Below are 15,251 nucleotides of genomic sequence, written 5' to 3'. Positions count from 1 at the left end.
TGGAGCTCTTCTACCAGGCTTTTGGATAAGACCAGTGACAAGGATACTCATAATCAACCCTATTCCCAGGAAACTACACCAACACTCAATACATCTGTTATATGTTGATTTTCTTAAAAGAAAGCCTTAACAAGGATACAAAAGTGGCTGAGTTTGCATCTTTTTTTCCTTGTGTTGTCTGGAACAATGCCAAGGATTAACATGATTCAAAAAATAAACAGTGCAACCTTCAGCAGAGTTGCACTCTCCTGAGTCCATTAAAGTCAATAGGCCTAGTAGGCCTATTAGTAGGATTATACTAGCTTGGTGTAGTGGTTAGGAGTGTGGACTTTTACTCTGGAAAGCTGAGTTTGATTCCATGCTCCCCCAACATGCAGCCAGTTGCTTAATCTTGGGCTTGCCGCAGCACTGATAAAGCTGTTCTGACTGAGCAGTAATATCAGGGCTATCTCAGCCTCACCTATCTCACAGGGTGGCTGTTGTGGGGAGAGGAAAGGGAAGGCTACTGTAAGCCATTTTGAGACTCCTAGCCCAAGCAAGATGCTCAGCTCTACCTACAGCTGTGCTGAAGGGGCGTTACAAAACAAAAACAAAAACAAAAAAAACCTTGCTCAGCGACTCTGTCCTTGTGCCAGCGGATGGATAATGTCAGACGAACATGTGTTTCTGTTCTGCCCCATTTATGATGCCATCAGATGTAACTTCATTCAGCCAGTTTTGAACACCTACCCAAGATCTTCCCCGAAGGAAAAAGTCAAGGTGCTGCTTCAAGACAGGCAAATAACTCTCTGCACAGCTAAATTTTGCACTGTCGCCATGAAATTGCATACTATGTATGTGGATCAGAAAATTTCTCTCTGATTTCCAAAGTACAAAGAGCCAATTGTCACTGGCAACTTAAACTATGTTTTAGATCAGGGGTAGTCAAACTGTGGCCCTCCAGATGTCCATGGATTACAATTCCCAGGAGCCCCTGCCAGCGAATGCTGGGAATTGTAGTCCATGGACATCTGGAGGGCCGCAGTTTGACTACCCCTGTTTTAGATATTGAATCTAACATATTAAAGTTTTTATGTTTTCAGATCTTTTAAAATTTTAAAATACATAAAATTTTTAAAAAATTGTATTTTAAAATACAATTATTACTGTTTTTTCTATTTTTAAATTGTCTTAGTTTTTAATTGCATGTATTTGAATTTTGCAAACTTAAATGGACTCCGGGGAATGGTAGAGGACAGGAAGGCCTGGAGGATCATTGTCCATGGGGTCGCGATGGGTCGGACACGACTTTGCACCTAACAAAAACAACATTTGAATTTTGGTCTGAATGACTGTAAATAAATATTGATTTGATTTGACTCCTAGTAGAGAAAAGAGGTATATAAGAACCAACTCTTCCTCCTCTTCTTCATTATATAAAAATAATAAAAAAATCTGTGGTATCTATGTGACTAAAAATATTTACTCCAGTTTAAACTTTTGTGATTCTGAATTTGTTTTATCAAATCAGCATGGATCTCATGAAATGAGCTTTAACTTTCAAAAGCTTATGCTGGAGTAAATTTTGATGGTCTCTAATAGAAATATCAGCTATCATTGTGTCACAATATGATCTGAAAGTCCCTGGTTTGAATCCCTACTTGGCTATGAAAACTTAATGGATGGTCTTAGGACAGATACACATCCAACTTTACCCTGCAGGAGAATAGGAGAACAATAAAGACCACTTTGGAACAAAATCGGAGAGAAAGGTAGAATCAAAATAATGGAAATAGGGTATCACTGGACTCCTATTTTATTCCCCTGTTATTAAAAAATTATATAATTACCCATCTGGAATAAAATTAAATAAGTAATTTAGGGAAAGCAAACAACAAAAAACCTTCCAAGCAGCAAATCTTCCTGGATCATATATTTATTTAACAATATGTTATGCCTGTTTTGATTGGTTTACTAAAAATAGTTCTATGTATGTTTCTGAACTATATTGATTCCATTACACTGCCCTGAGATGACATAGTGAGGGGCGGTTTATAAATTAAATGAATGCCCTTCTCTGACAACCTTTCAATTACTTAAAGATAGCTATAATGTCGCTTTTCAACCTCCTCTTCTCCAGGCTGAACATTTCCAAGTTCTTCAGCCTTTCCTGACAGGGCTTGGTCTCCACGCCCCGGATCACTCTCAATGCTCTCCTCTTGCACCCTCTCAATTTTGTTCACATCCTTTTTGAAGTGAGGTCTCAAGAATTGCACACAATACTCCAGGCAGGGTCTGACCAACACAATATACAGTTGGACTATGACATCTGCATTGTGCAGGAAGTTGGACTAGATGACCATGGAGGTCCCTTCCAACTCTATGATTCTATGATCTTGTGACTTTGATGAGATGCCTCTGTTGATGCAGCCTGACGACTGAATTTGCCTTCTTTACCACATCACACTGTCTGCTCATATTTAGTTTATAGTCCACAAGAGCACATTCACACATACTGTTACCCAGAAATGTATCTCCCTCAGTACTACTCCCATCCAGCTTCTCCTTTTTGTGAACTCTATACTTCTCCTGATTGAATGACATCTTGTTTTTATTTGTCCTCTTTTCCAGCAAGTTTAGATCTTGTTGAACTCTATCTTCTGGGGTGTTCACTATTCCTCCCAATATGATGTCATCTGCAAATTTAATGAGCAGTCCCTCCACGCTCTCATCCAGATCATTGATAAAATGTTGACAAGTACCAAACCCAGTACCGAGCCCTATGGCACTCTGCTACTCACATTCCTCCAGTATGGTAAAATACCATTGAGAACCACTCTTTTGGTGAGGTTTTCTAGCCAGTTCCCTCTCCACCTAACCATCCAAAAATCCAGTCTACACTCTTCCAATTTAACCATCAAAACATCATGGGGAAACCTTACTGAAATCCAGGTAACCGACATCCACTGAGTTTCCACAATCTAATAAGCCCATCACTCAGTCAAAGAAGGAAGCCAGGCTGGTCTGGCAGGACCTGATGTTGACTTTCCCAGATCAACAAATAGTCCTTCAGATGACTGCAGATCACCCTCTTTAAATTCATTCTGCTTTAATGAATTGGTGTTGATTTAAAAATATAAAGTCAACAAGTGCAACTGTGATGAACTGAAGTTTTTTAAGTTTCTATTTCTGTTTCTGCATGTTTCTCTGTGTGAAATTCTCTTGGCAAGACCTACACCAGGCCACAGATTAGCAACTGGTGGTCCAGTGAGGGGAAGGAGGCTCACACTCAAATGCACCTATTTTCTCCATGGGTAATGCTACCTGAAGACCAGTTGTAATTCCTGAAGATCCTCAGGCCTCCCCATCAGGTTCAAAAACAAAAGTCTGTCAATCCCATGAGGTAGAAGCTGAGAAACTAATTGATAATTAGCTGTCTAATAAAGTCTATTTATTCAAAATAGACTTATTTGCATGGCCAATTATTCTTTCTCGGCTCCCACGGAGGTTGGCAACCCAGCTGGCTGCACACAGAGGAGGCATCAAATCCAGCTCTTGAGATTTGAGTCTGCCAACCACTACACCATACTGAATTTGACGATCAAGTGGGAAGTAGGGGGAAGAGGATGTTGAAACTATGATTTATGCTTTTGCCATGGGACAGCACCCACAAAGGCCACAATACAGGTGTATCTCCTAACGCCCTGTTCTATCCTGGGGCACCAGATTTTGCCTCTAGTCTGATATAATGCACAGCTACCATAACTCTTAAACCATTGCACATAAATTTAGTTTCAACCACAATACATTCAATGTCACCAAGTCTTAGAAGAAACATTGTAAAGGAATGACAGACAACTCTGAAGGCCACAACTTCAGGGCTCAAATACTGGATTTGAGTGAGTGAATACCTTGTTTGGTAGTGAAGAAGTATATTCGTCTCTGGGTTTTTTTTACAGCTATTTAAATATATCCCAAAATAATGATCTGTATTATTTCAATAAAGCAGCACAAATATTAGACGTATAATTCAGTTTCATTGCTTACCATTCACAATGACAATGATATCCCGGAAATCAATTTCTCCTCTGGCTTCAACTCTTCCTTCGCATCTGTAAACTCCTTCATGACTTTTGTTGATCTTAAAAATCTGAAGATTATTGTTTGGTAACACAGCAAATCTATCTGGAAAGGCATGTAATAGATAAAGTAGCATTAGCAATTATAAGCACTGCCATAAACACTTTTATGAACTTCTAAGACTGAAGCAAATGTGAAGATAGATTTGATAGCCATGTTGGTCTGAAACAGCAGAACAAATTTAGAGTCCAGTGGCACCTTTTGAGTGCAACAAAGTTTTATTCAAGATATGAGCTTTTGTATGCATGTATACCTCTTCATCAGATACGATATCATGGAACGAAAGTACAAGTCAAGAGAAAATCAACAATGGCTCTTTAAAATATCAATCACTGTCATTAATGTGTCTAAAATTGTACAATGGGTAAACTATCTTTAAGATATCTGAAATAAAATGCGCTTTAATGAAGGAGTATATTTCTATCAGTCGGGTTGCAATAGGATGAAATCACAAGATTCCCTTCATCCCCAATGTGAATCATGGTGTCTAAGAAAGCAATCTTAGTTGAATCAAATTGTATTTCATATTTCATGGTGGGATGTTGCCTAATCACCCATGTACAAAAATCAAACAACCTGTTTTTGTCGGAAAAAATCAAAAATATTATCCAGAAATCTGGCAAAAAGAGAAATAATAGATTGGGGGGGGGGGGAGGGTTCACAGAGGCATTGCATAACCAGGCTTGCTCAGTTTCAAGCATGAACATGTGTATTACTGCGGGTGCAATGACAGCTCCCATTGCTAACCCATTGGTCTGTAAGTACAATTCTCCCTGATACACAAAACAATTATATTCTAACACTGTGGGGCTTTTTGCATGGCTTCAAAATAGCACAATGGTTGCTAATTGAAAACGCTACTGATTTGGAATAACGCACGACGTCGTAGACAATCTGCAACACTCCTGAAACCGATCAGCAAAAAGCGCTTCGTTGTAGCGCTTTCAGGGGAATCCCAAAAAGTGGATTCACCCTCCGGAAAGCGCTACACTCTTGCAAACAATCTGCAACACTAGCGATAAAGACCTGTGCATTAACATTGTTGCGGTTTCTTCAAAGTCCCTCCTCCTGAGCCTGTCCTCCAAACTTCCGGCGAAGCGATCGCCATTTTTTTTTCTCCGAGCGAGTGGGGATAAACGCACCAGCGAGCCTCTTTCTGTTTAGAGGCTTCCCTGGCTTCAGTCCTTCACCTTTAGTCACTAAGCACAAACCACATAAAAGCCCGTTTGCTGAAATAAAGTCCCTTTATTTTTTACACATTAATTCAGCCGAAAATCGGGCCCGTGAGCGGGGGGGGGGATTTTTTTTTTATCACTCGAGGCAGCGTGGCAACGATCATACGATCAAACGACAGCTCACATTAGGCAGCTGGATGGGTCTCTCCATTGTAACGAATCTACACAGATTCGTTGCAATGGGTCTGTTTTTTTTAAAAAAAACCTTTCTTAAAGGGAAAGGGGCTGTTTGGGAGCATGCTAACGGCTGCCCATTGGCTGCTTGACGGCCAGGGGCGGGACGAGCTTGGCAATAGCGCTTCCTTTCTAGCGATTTCTGCCGAGACCGGAAGCCTGTGGGAAACGCTAAAAAACGCAACTGATTCCACTACAAAGGCAGGTATGCATAACGACGAATTCCACTATTTTAAATGGCGATTTTTCATTCCGCAAACAATTTGCAACAAAGATCCCCGTGCGTAAAGGCCCTGTGTCTAATAAATCTAATAAAAATGAGCATTTAAGTCTTTACTAGAATTAATAAAATGGATATCCCTTAGGAGTGAGTTAGAAGTAGGCAATGTTTTTAGTAAAATGAAATAAGAACTTGGACAGGTTTTAGAAAGGACCTCCTTTGGGCCACAACTTGTCTTCCTGGCACTGGACATGGCTTTTTTTAAAATGTATTTTTTAGGAAAATGTACAAATACAGAATTTTGTGCATTTTGTTTTCCAAGTATTGAGCCACTGGTTTGGAAATGTAGCTTCATCTGAGACCCTCATGGACAATAACATGGATAATCATGTCCTGAATTTTATTGAAACCAATTTTACACTAATGCAATTGGTTAGAGCAGTGGTCCCCAACCTTTCTGAGGCTGGGGACCGGCAGGGCATCGGGCCGCGGCTGCGCGGACCATGCCCGCGCAGTGGGCCACGCCCGCGCATCGGGCTGTGCCCATGCATCGGGCCACGCTCGCGGGCCGCGCCTGCACGGGCCACACATGCGCGATGCGCGGCCCGGCCCTGATTCCCTCTCCCCGCCCTTCCGCAGTAATACCTTTCTTAAGTTACAGTACAATCTATTTGTTCAAATCAATTATTCCAAATAAGAGATAAATTAAAATATGGAGGCCTTTCCATGACATTGTATCTGAAGAAGTATGCATGCATGTGAAAGCTCATACCATGAATAAATCATTGTTGATCTTAAAGGCTCTACTGGACTCCAAATTTGTTCTGAAGCAAATGTGCTCATCAATAAGAAATTATCTATGATCAATGGTTTTCATTCCCATCTCTGTCTCCCCCCTGCCATGGGTATGTGTATGTTCAACACAGGAAAGTCTTCTTTCCCATAAAATGCATTCAGCCCAGAAGGTATCATATTTAGAACATAAAGGTAAAGGTATCCCCTGTGCAAGCACTGGGTCATGTCTGACCCTTGGGGTGACGCCCTCTAGCGTTTTCATGGCAGACTCAATACGGGGTGGTTTGCCAGTGCCTTCCCCAGTAATTACCGTTTACCCCCCAGCAAGCTGGGTACTCATTTTACCGACTCTTATTTAGAACATACCCGTAAGTAATTAAAACAAATCTCAACTAAAATTATTAAAGGAAAATAAACACGATTACAAAGTAAGATTTTGTTCTATCATACCAAAGATAAACAAACTTATACTAGTTCCAGTATATATTTCTAGGTGTGTGAACATTCAGTCAAACTTTACTTTTTTGTAGTTTGAATAATGTTCATACAATCTTGTTTCTTGATGGAAAGAAAGTAGAGTACAGCTTAAAGCAATGTAAGAGGAAAATATGGTGTTGGCATTCTAACAAAAATAATAGGAATTAATGTGACCATTCTTAAAGCCATGGCCATCCATATTTAATTTTGTTACTAAAGATGAATACATTAAAAAGTCCATTAATTTTTTCCTATTGCTGAATATATTTGCAATAGGTTATATCCTTGAAATGAAAGAAGATGCCAGTTCTAAACAATATGTTGCAAAATAGGTTATTTTGTTTTACTAAACAAACATTTAAAAGGAAGCAATGGTAATCATGAAAATAATTTTATGTGCATTCTTTGGTTTTGTTTTTTAGAATTCTAATCATAGTAAGACACACAGGCTATTAATAAATCATCTATCTATACAGCACATAAAACATAAATGATTTTTAAAAGCCTGAGACCTTTATTCTCTCTAGGATCCAAACTTTTCTTCTATTTAGATTATTAAAATGGAGCAGAAGTTGAAATTACATGTTACAATTTTATAAGTTGATCCATTATCATTCTACCTTCTCAGTCTACCTTCAGATTCTTGGCTATCGTTTAGGGGAGTTGAGACTAAAGTGAATTCCACATGGGAGCCACAAAGAAGTAGTGCCTTACTGCTGGAGAATCAAGTTTCTGGAACTTGAATGAACAAAGGATGAGCTTACTGGACAATTGTAATAGAAGCAGAGGCCTGGGCTACAAAGATGTATCTGTTGATAGCTGTAAAGCTAGCTGTTCATTACCATAGAAAAATGGTTCCAAAGGACTGGAATTAAGTAGCAGTTATGCAAATATGGGTGCCTATAGCTTCATTTTTGTTTCAAGTGTTCTGTATGCTGGAAATAATTTGGCAACTATTACACTAAGGCTTGGGGAGTTTTCTGATGGCCAGTTTCTCTTAAGGAGAAACTAGAGCCATTTGACTTTTCAGCTTCTGGCTCTGAGGAAGAGAGGGAGGAGATAGGTAACAGAAGTAACCTGGCAATATATATGGGATTAGTATCAGGGAAAGATAATATGGCTAGCATAACATATCAGGAGCCATGGATAAGTACTGGAAATGGTCAGTCAACAAGTCCAATGGTCATAACACAACACTGTGCAAATCTATGTTTAAGAAAATTGCAAATTGACAATGCCCATATATCTATTAGTATCTTGGGGCTTCAACATAAGTGATTATTTTATATTATTTATATCAGAACATCAAAATATAATCTTAAAATCAGTTGAATTTTAAATAAAAACATATAATTTAAAGAGTTACCAAAATACTAACTGTCAGCAATATTTGAGACTTCCTCATTTTGATACAACCAGCTGACAATGGGTGCAGGTGAACTAGTAACTCGACAAATGACTTGTGCATCTTCCCCCTGAACAAATTCTTGTGGAGATGAGATATCTTGGAATGTAAGCTTTTCTAAGAAAGAATAAGACATCATTAATAGTTTCTTCAACATTCTGTTGAGAACACAATTATATATAAATAAAAGATATCTTAATTATTATTGCTGTTTTTGTAAAGCATTCTTAATATCTGCTACTCATTACTGCAAAACCCATAAAGCACAATTAGCTCTGTTATTCCCATAGAGTGATAGTGATATTCCCAATGCTGAAAGAGAATGCTTTAGGACCACAAAGTGTTGTATTTTTTAAAAAATATATCTTCTTTTTTTGATCAGCCACATGGCCAGTATTATCACTAAACATAATAAAGATCAAGTTGACACCTCACTACCAACTTGATTTGCTCTTCTTTTTGGGGGGGGGTCACCAATAGAGAGAGAACACTGCCAATAAGGCCCAGTCAGTTCAAATTGCTGCAATCTTTCCATGACCATAACAACATAGCAAATTTGAAACCAACGGAATACACAGATGCACCATGAGATCATGAGGGCATGTGTAGAGGGGAAACACTATTTCCTAGTAGTACATTCCCATGAGAAGGAAAGTTTTGTACTCTGCTTTTCACTGCCATAGGAGTCCCAAAGTGTTCCTTACGGTTTGGAGGTGGGATCTCAAGAGTCCATGGTTGGGCAGGAGCTTTTGCCAAGTTGCCGGCCCCCAGAAAGGCCATAGTACTGGGTGCAACACGCTTTGCCTATAATATATTATATACCTGCTTAATACATTTATATTTCTATAATTTATCACCAGTTAATGCCCTGCTGACAGGAAGTTGCCCTGGCCTCCTGGCTTCTTTCAATTCAGATGACATTGGGGGCGAGGGCAAACTGACTCCTGGGGGTACCAAGATGGAGGTCCTGTGGCTGGGTAGGATGGATCCATGTGAAGAAGCATGTCTGCCTACCCTGGATGGGGGTGCAAGTCTCAATGGTTCACTCCGCCAGGAACCTGGGCATCATCCTGGATGCTTCCCTCACATTTGGCCCCTTTCTCCATCAACTACAGTAGTTACCAGTTGAATTCCGGATCAGGCTAAAGGTTCTGGTAATTAATTTTAAGGCCATATGTTGTCAGGGCCCAGTTTACATGAGGGACCGCCTCACTGCTTGTGCCCCTCAACTGGCTAATGATCCCTGGAGCTAAAGAAGCCCGCCTAGCCTCAACCAGGGCCACAGCCTTCTCTGTCCTGGCCCCCACTTGGTAGAATGAGCTCCTGGAGGAGGTCAGAGCCCTGACGGAGCTAAAATAGCTCCGCAAGTCCTGCAAAAGGGAGCTTTTCCACCAGACATTTGGTTGAGACCGAGTGAACCAGCAACACCTACAGGGCTCCAGATTTCTCCCTCACAGAAATCCATTCACACATCTAGAACTGTTTGCATTGTTATAGTCCACTACCTCTGTTATTGTTTTACTGTTATTATTGCTGTTGTTATGAAAAGCTAAGTTTCATGTACTTTCTAAATTTTATGTAAACCATCCTGAGCCTCTGGGGAGGGTAGTAGATAAATACAAAATAAATAAATAAATGTAAGGCACTCTCTTCACTAAAAAAAGTACTATAAAATTATATTTCCTATATCATAATAACAAAGTCAGCACAAAACGATTAGTTCTTAAAGTCACATAATTTATTAATCACAATATAATATGCATTGAATTTTTTCTAAAGTGTATTTTTAAGATCTTTCTTGAGCTTCTTTGCAGCATTCTTAGTGAAAACATCTGGTAAATAAGAAATTACTGAGCTGACATCATCAAGAAATAACTTGCTGTATAAAAGTTGGATTTCTTCTACTTCTAGAAGATTTCATTATACCATGGGAGGTCATAGTGTCAGGGAACAAATTCATAGGATCCAACCAAGCTGGTGTTCCAATCTTCTTTCAGTGGATTTATATACTTTTACTTCTAATTTTTCCCTTTTTTCCCCTGTATCCAGCTATAGAAAATTAAACTAATATATATTCTGATTTGTTTTTACAGTTGTCTCTGCATGTAACTAATGAAGCCTGCAGGAAATTCATCCTTCCAAGAAGATCATGTCAGATAAACTTAAGAGTAGGTAAGATATAGCAAACCCAAGAGAATTTAAGCAAGTTTCCACCTGAGATAAGTTCCAGAATAGCAGTTGTGACAACATGTTGCTGCATGAATAATTATAAGATCAGCCTCATGAAATTTAATGACTAACATATTTATTATGTCCTGAGATTTCATGAAAACGATAAAATTAATTGAAGAATTAGGATTTCATCTACATAAGATCATGCCACAATAAATGCATTATTTATTGTGCTCAGCATTTCTACATTAGTCATAATTCAGAGTCCCAATCATAAATTTCAGCAGCATCCTGTTATAGGTCTGACAAAATCACCTTATGACTGTAAATAAAGGTGTAATGTGAAACTTTATTCTAGTCCAAGGTGCTGGCAAAGTTTAAATATGCAAAGAAAAAGTACAAGCTGATTAATGGAATAAAAAATAGTTGTATTAAGAATAAAAACCAACTTTGTATAGAAAGGGAGAGTGACCTAACTTTCTAACTGTTGTTCTGCATTCATTCAGTCAGATCTGGGGGCAAACTGGGAGGAAGTGTGCTCAAAGGAGAAAAAGTTTCCAAATAAGCCAACTGGAACATAGCAGAATATTTGAAAAAAATATAATGAAGTTCTTAATCTATGATAAATATACACCAGTATTGTAAACCAACCTGAGCCTTAAGGGAAGGGCAGAATATAAACTGGATTATCTTTAAACCGCTCCACGGCGCGGGGCACCACGGAATAAATAATCGAGTAAGGGCTGTCTGGGAGGAGTTAGGGCGGGCCCTGTCCGGGATAAAAACTTGGAGGGCCCAATCAGGAGCCGCGAGTGTCCATCCCAGGCCAAGCAGCCATTCTCCAGCGGCCGGGAGAAGCCCCAGCCATGCTCTGGGGTAGGGTGGGGGCCTCTCCGGCTTCTCCCGGCCCCAGGAGCGGCCTCGCCATGCCGTAGACACGGCGAGGCCACTCCAGCAGCCGGGAGAACTCCCACCCATGCCCACTCTTGCCTAGCACCCATTTTATCTCGGCATAAAATGGGCTTTAATTCTAGTATTCTGTATATAATAAGATGTGATGGGTATTTCTGACAACAATTCTGGAGGCCTAACATCAAGAAGGACGTAGATAAAATTGAAAGGGTACAGAGGAGAGCGACGAGGATGATCTGGGGCCAAGGGACCAAGCCCTATGAAGATAGGTTGAGGGAATTGGGAATGTTCAGCCTAGAGAAAAGGAGGTTGAGTGGGGACATGATAGCCCTCTTTAAGTATTTGAAAGGGTGTCATTTGGAGGAGGGCAGGATGCTGTTCCCATTGGCTGCAGAGGAAAAGACATGCAGTAATGGGTTTAAACTACAAGTACAACGATATAGGCTAGATATCAGGAAAAAAGATTTCACAGTCAGAGTAGTTCAGCAGTGGAATAGGCTGCCTAAGGAGGTGGTGAGCTCCCCCTCACTGGCAGTCTTCAAGCAAAGGTTGGATACATACTTTTCTTGGATGTTTTAGGATGCTTTGGGCTGATCCTGCATTGAGCAGGCGGTTGGACTAGATGGCCTGTATGGCCCCTTCCAACTCTATGATTCTAACATGTAAACCCTCTAATTGGCCCTCCAGGGAAGGGCCTTCCTCCCAGTGCCATCAGGGAGCACTGTAGGGCCTCTGATTGGGAAGGGACCTTCCTTTACTGAAAACCAGTCACAGACTGCCCCCATCACCACTTGCACTCCTCTCCGGCGTCCCAGCCTGCGTTTGCAGCCAGGAGTGCCACCACCCTCTGTCGCTGGGTCTCTCACTCCTCTTAGGCCTTTCAGACCCTGTACTGGGCCAGGAGTGCCGTGGGGCCTTGTGTTCCTTCCTGTGCTCCCAGCTTCCATGCAAGGCCACAAGCCCACAGTTCTGTGTTCTGCAGCAGCTGGTGAGAATCTAGTTGCATGCTCTGTACTCACCCTGCCTGCTACCCTCCTGGCTTCTGGGGTTGGGGGTATAGCTGGCCGCTAGCTCACCTTTAAAGTAGGCTTTGCTCTCTTGAAAATAAATAAATCACGTTGTTCCCTGTAGGATATTCTTCATATGCTTTTGAACCATGAACACTACAGTTCCTGCCAATTCCATCATAAGAAGAAAAGTGTATATGATTGAACTGATTAATTAAACAACTATAATCCCTCAAACTATTTTGAACAAACAGAACTGCTTTGTAGTGAATTGATCAATGGACCGTACATCCCAATATTTCCAAGTCTAATAATCCTTAATTCTTTGTGAATTCAGATAGAAGTATTTCCTAACCTTTTTACTTAGCAATATGAAGTACTGGACTGTGAAGATCTAGTATTAAGGGCACCCCAGTTAATCGCCTGTGCCTTTTGTTGTTTAAGTGTTGGTCTGTTACTTTCTTTCTTTCTGCTGGACATCTTCTGCATGACTGATTTGATTGTGATCACCACTTGTTTACGTGCAGTTCTAAACCCGCTTTCACATGGAATCGGGCCTAGTCCAGGGAGGTCTCAAGCCTGGCTGTTTCATGCCCTTTGTTGGCCCACCGAAAGGGAAGGCAGAGGTCCCTTTTTTGCCATGGGACACAACAAGGTGTAATTCAGCACTGGAATATGCGTAAGCAAAAACTAAGGCCATCCTGTTCTCCACCCTGGCAACCACCCTACCACTCCTGGCATCAGTTCTGCTGGCTGCCTTTTTCCCTTCACTCAGTAGCTGTGAAAACAAGCACCCTGCCTGCTCAGGAATCCTATTCCTCTCAGTTCTCAGAGCATGGAATTGCTCTGCACCCTCCCCTTATTTCTAGTAGCAGCAGGATTTGCACTGGTATTCTTTCCCCTGGTTCATCATTTCTGGGAGGCTACAGGATACTGTGTGGGAGTTTATTCAGTCACTAAAATTCTCTTCTCAGTACTCTATTTCCCATATTAGCAATAAACATTCATTTTATTTATTTACTAGAAATTAAGCCCGCTGCACCCCAAATACAGCGGGCGCTAGTGGTGTGTTTTGTTGGAGGGGCAGATGGAAGGGAGGAAAAGAGCCAGAGAGAGAGATAGAAAGGAAGAAAGGGAGGAAGAGAGAAAGAGATGAAGGGAGTGGGAATGAAAGTCAATTAGAGAGGGAGAAAGGAGGAAGGAAGGAATGGTGGAAGAAAGGTCCGGTGGGAGGCAGGAAGCAGCATGGAGGTGGAGAACGTGGGGCATGGAAGTGGCGGCAGAGGCAAGCAGGGATGGGTGGGGGTGTGGGAGAGGCGGCATAGGGTGTAGAAAGCTGGGCAGAGAAGTGTTAGCGGAGGTCAGTGCAGGGGGGGCTTGGGAGCTGGGGGGGAGAATGCAAAGGTGAGCGGGGATGGGGAGGGCTTGGGAGTGTTGTGGGGGAAATGATTGGCGGGAAGTGGCTGCGGAGGTGCGGGCAGCTCAGGAGGGCTTGGCAGGGGGTGAGAATGTGGAGGTGATCGGGTATGGGGAGGCCTTTGGAGGGGGGAGGAAGCGGTGGCGGAGGCACGTGTAGATGGGGAGGGGTGTGAAGTGGGGGGAGAACAGGGAGATGAGCGGGGATGGGGAGGGCTTGTCAGGGGGGAGAGCGGGTTGCGGAAAGCGGCGGTGGAGCTGAGTGGGTGGCTGGGTACTTGCCTGGTCGGGTCCCAGGCGAATTGGGGCAGCGGTGGGGCGTTCCCAGGCCGCACTGGAGGGTAGGGCGGGCGGGAGACGACGTGGCTGGGCGTCCATCAGGTGGCTCGCAATGGTGGGCTGGAAGTGAAGGTGGGCTGTAGTGGAGGGTGGGCGGATCGGGAGGTGGGCGGGTGGCGAAGCACTTCGACAGTCTGGGCGCAGCGGGGCTGGCGTTCTCGGCAGTGCATGGGAGAGCAGGGCAGGAGGGTGGCGATGTGTGTTGGCGGCATACAGGCATGGAAGAGCGGCGGGCAGGCGAAGGCAGGCTGTGGTGGGTGGTTGGGGAGGCGGGCGAGCAAGCAGCTTGTCGACTTCCAGGCGAAGTCGGGGCGCGGAGAGGCCACATGGGAGGGTAGGGTGGTTGGGCGGCGACGTGCCTCTCTAGTCGCGAGGCTTGATATGGCGGCCGGCAGGCGAAGGCAGGCTCCGGTGGAGGGTGGGCAGTCCGGGTGGCAGGCTGTCAAGCGGAGGGCCCAATCGGCTGGCGCTTTGCGCCAGCCGATTGAGCTCTCCGCTTGTCAGTTCGGTGGCAAGACCCCAATCGGTGGGTTTCCTCATCATGGACCAACTCCTTCTTCACAGGGCTTACTCCTTTATTTTTTTACCGGGGAGCAGTTACAGATGAGATTTTTAGGTCATACCTGTCCTAAAAAGTCTCAGGGTGGCTTACATCAAGATATAGAACAAGCTAATATCAAAACATCTATACACTAGACAACTATATACTAAAACAACTATATACTAAAAACATTTTAACTTTACTGTGGTCTCTCCATCCTGAACACCACCTAACACCACGTACTGCACCAGGAATACCATTTATGACGTCGCATTGTATAGCCTGGCTCAGGATGGGGACTTACAATCCAGCTGAAACTCCTGATGCAGGGCAGGCAGGGGAGCCAATACAGATGTTAGAGATATGATCCTGGTGGAAGAGCTCCATTTTGCAGGCCCTCTGGAACTTTTTTGTTTAAAAATTGCTTAATACTTCACAG

General features: G+C 42.5%; 1 protein-coding gene across 8 annotated transcripts in view; it reads right to left on the bottom strand.

Moving 5' to 3' along the window:
- The window catches only part of NCAM2 (neural cell adhesion molecule 2), a 305,171-nt gene that overhangs the window by 176,550 nt on the left and 113,370 nt on the right, over positions 1-15,251 (bottom strand). For all 8 annotated transcript variants that reach the window (XM_077342446.1, XM_077342443.1, XM_077342444.1 and 5 more), the window contains exons 4-5: positions 8,399-8,542; positions 4,027-4,164 (exon numbers count right to left, since the gene is read on the bottom strand). In XM_077342446.1, coding sequence (XP_077198561.1) covers positions 4,027-4,164; positions 8,399-8,542 — 282 coding nt within the window. The remainder of the gene's footprint in view (positions 1-4,026; positions 4,165-8,398; positions 8,543-15,251) is intronic.

The sequence above is a fragment of the Paroedura picta genome, chromosome 6 (assembly GCF_049243985.1).
Source record: "Paroedura picta isolate Pp20150507F chromosome 6, Ppicta_v3.0, whole genome shotgun sequence".
Lineage (NCBI taxonomy): Eukaryota > Metazoa > Chordata > Lepidosauria > Squamata > Gekkonidae > Paroedura > Paroedura picta.
The sequence above is the reverse complement of the archived record's forward strand: the minus strand, read 5'-3'. Positions and strand labels throughout refer to the sequence as shown.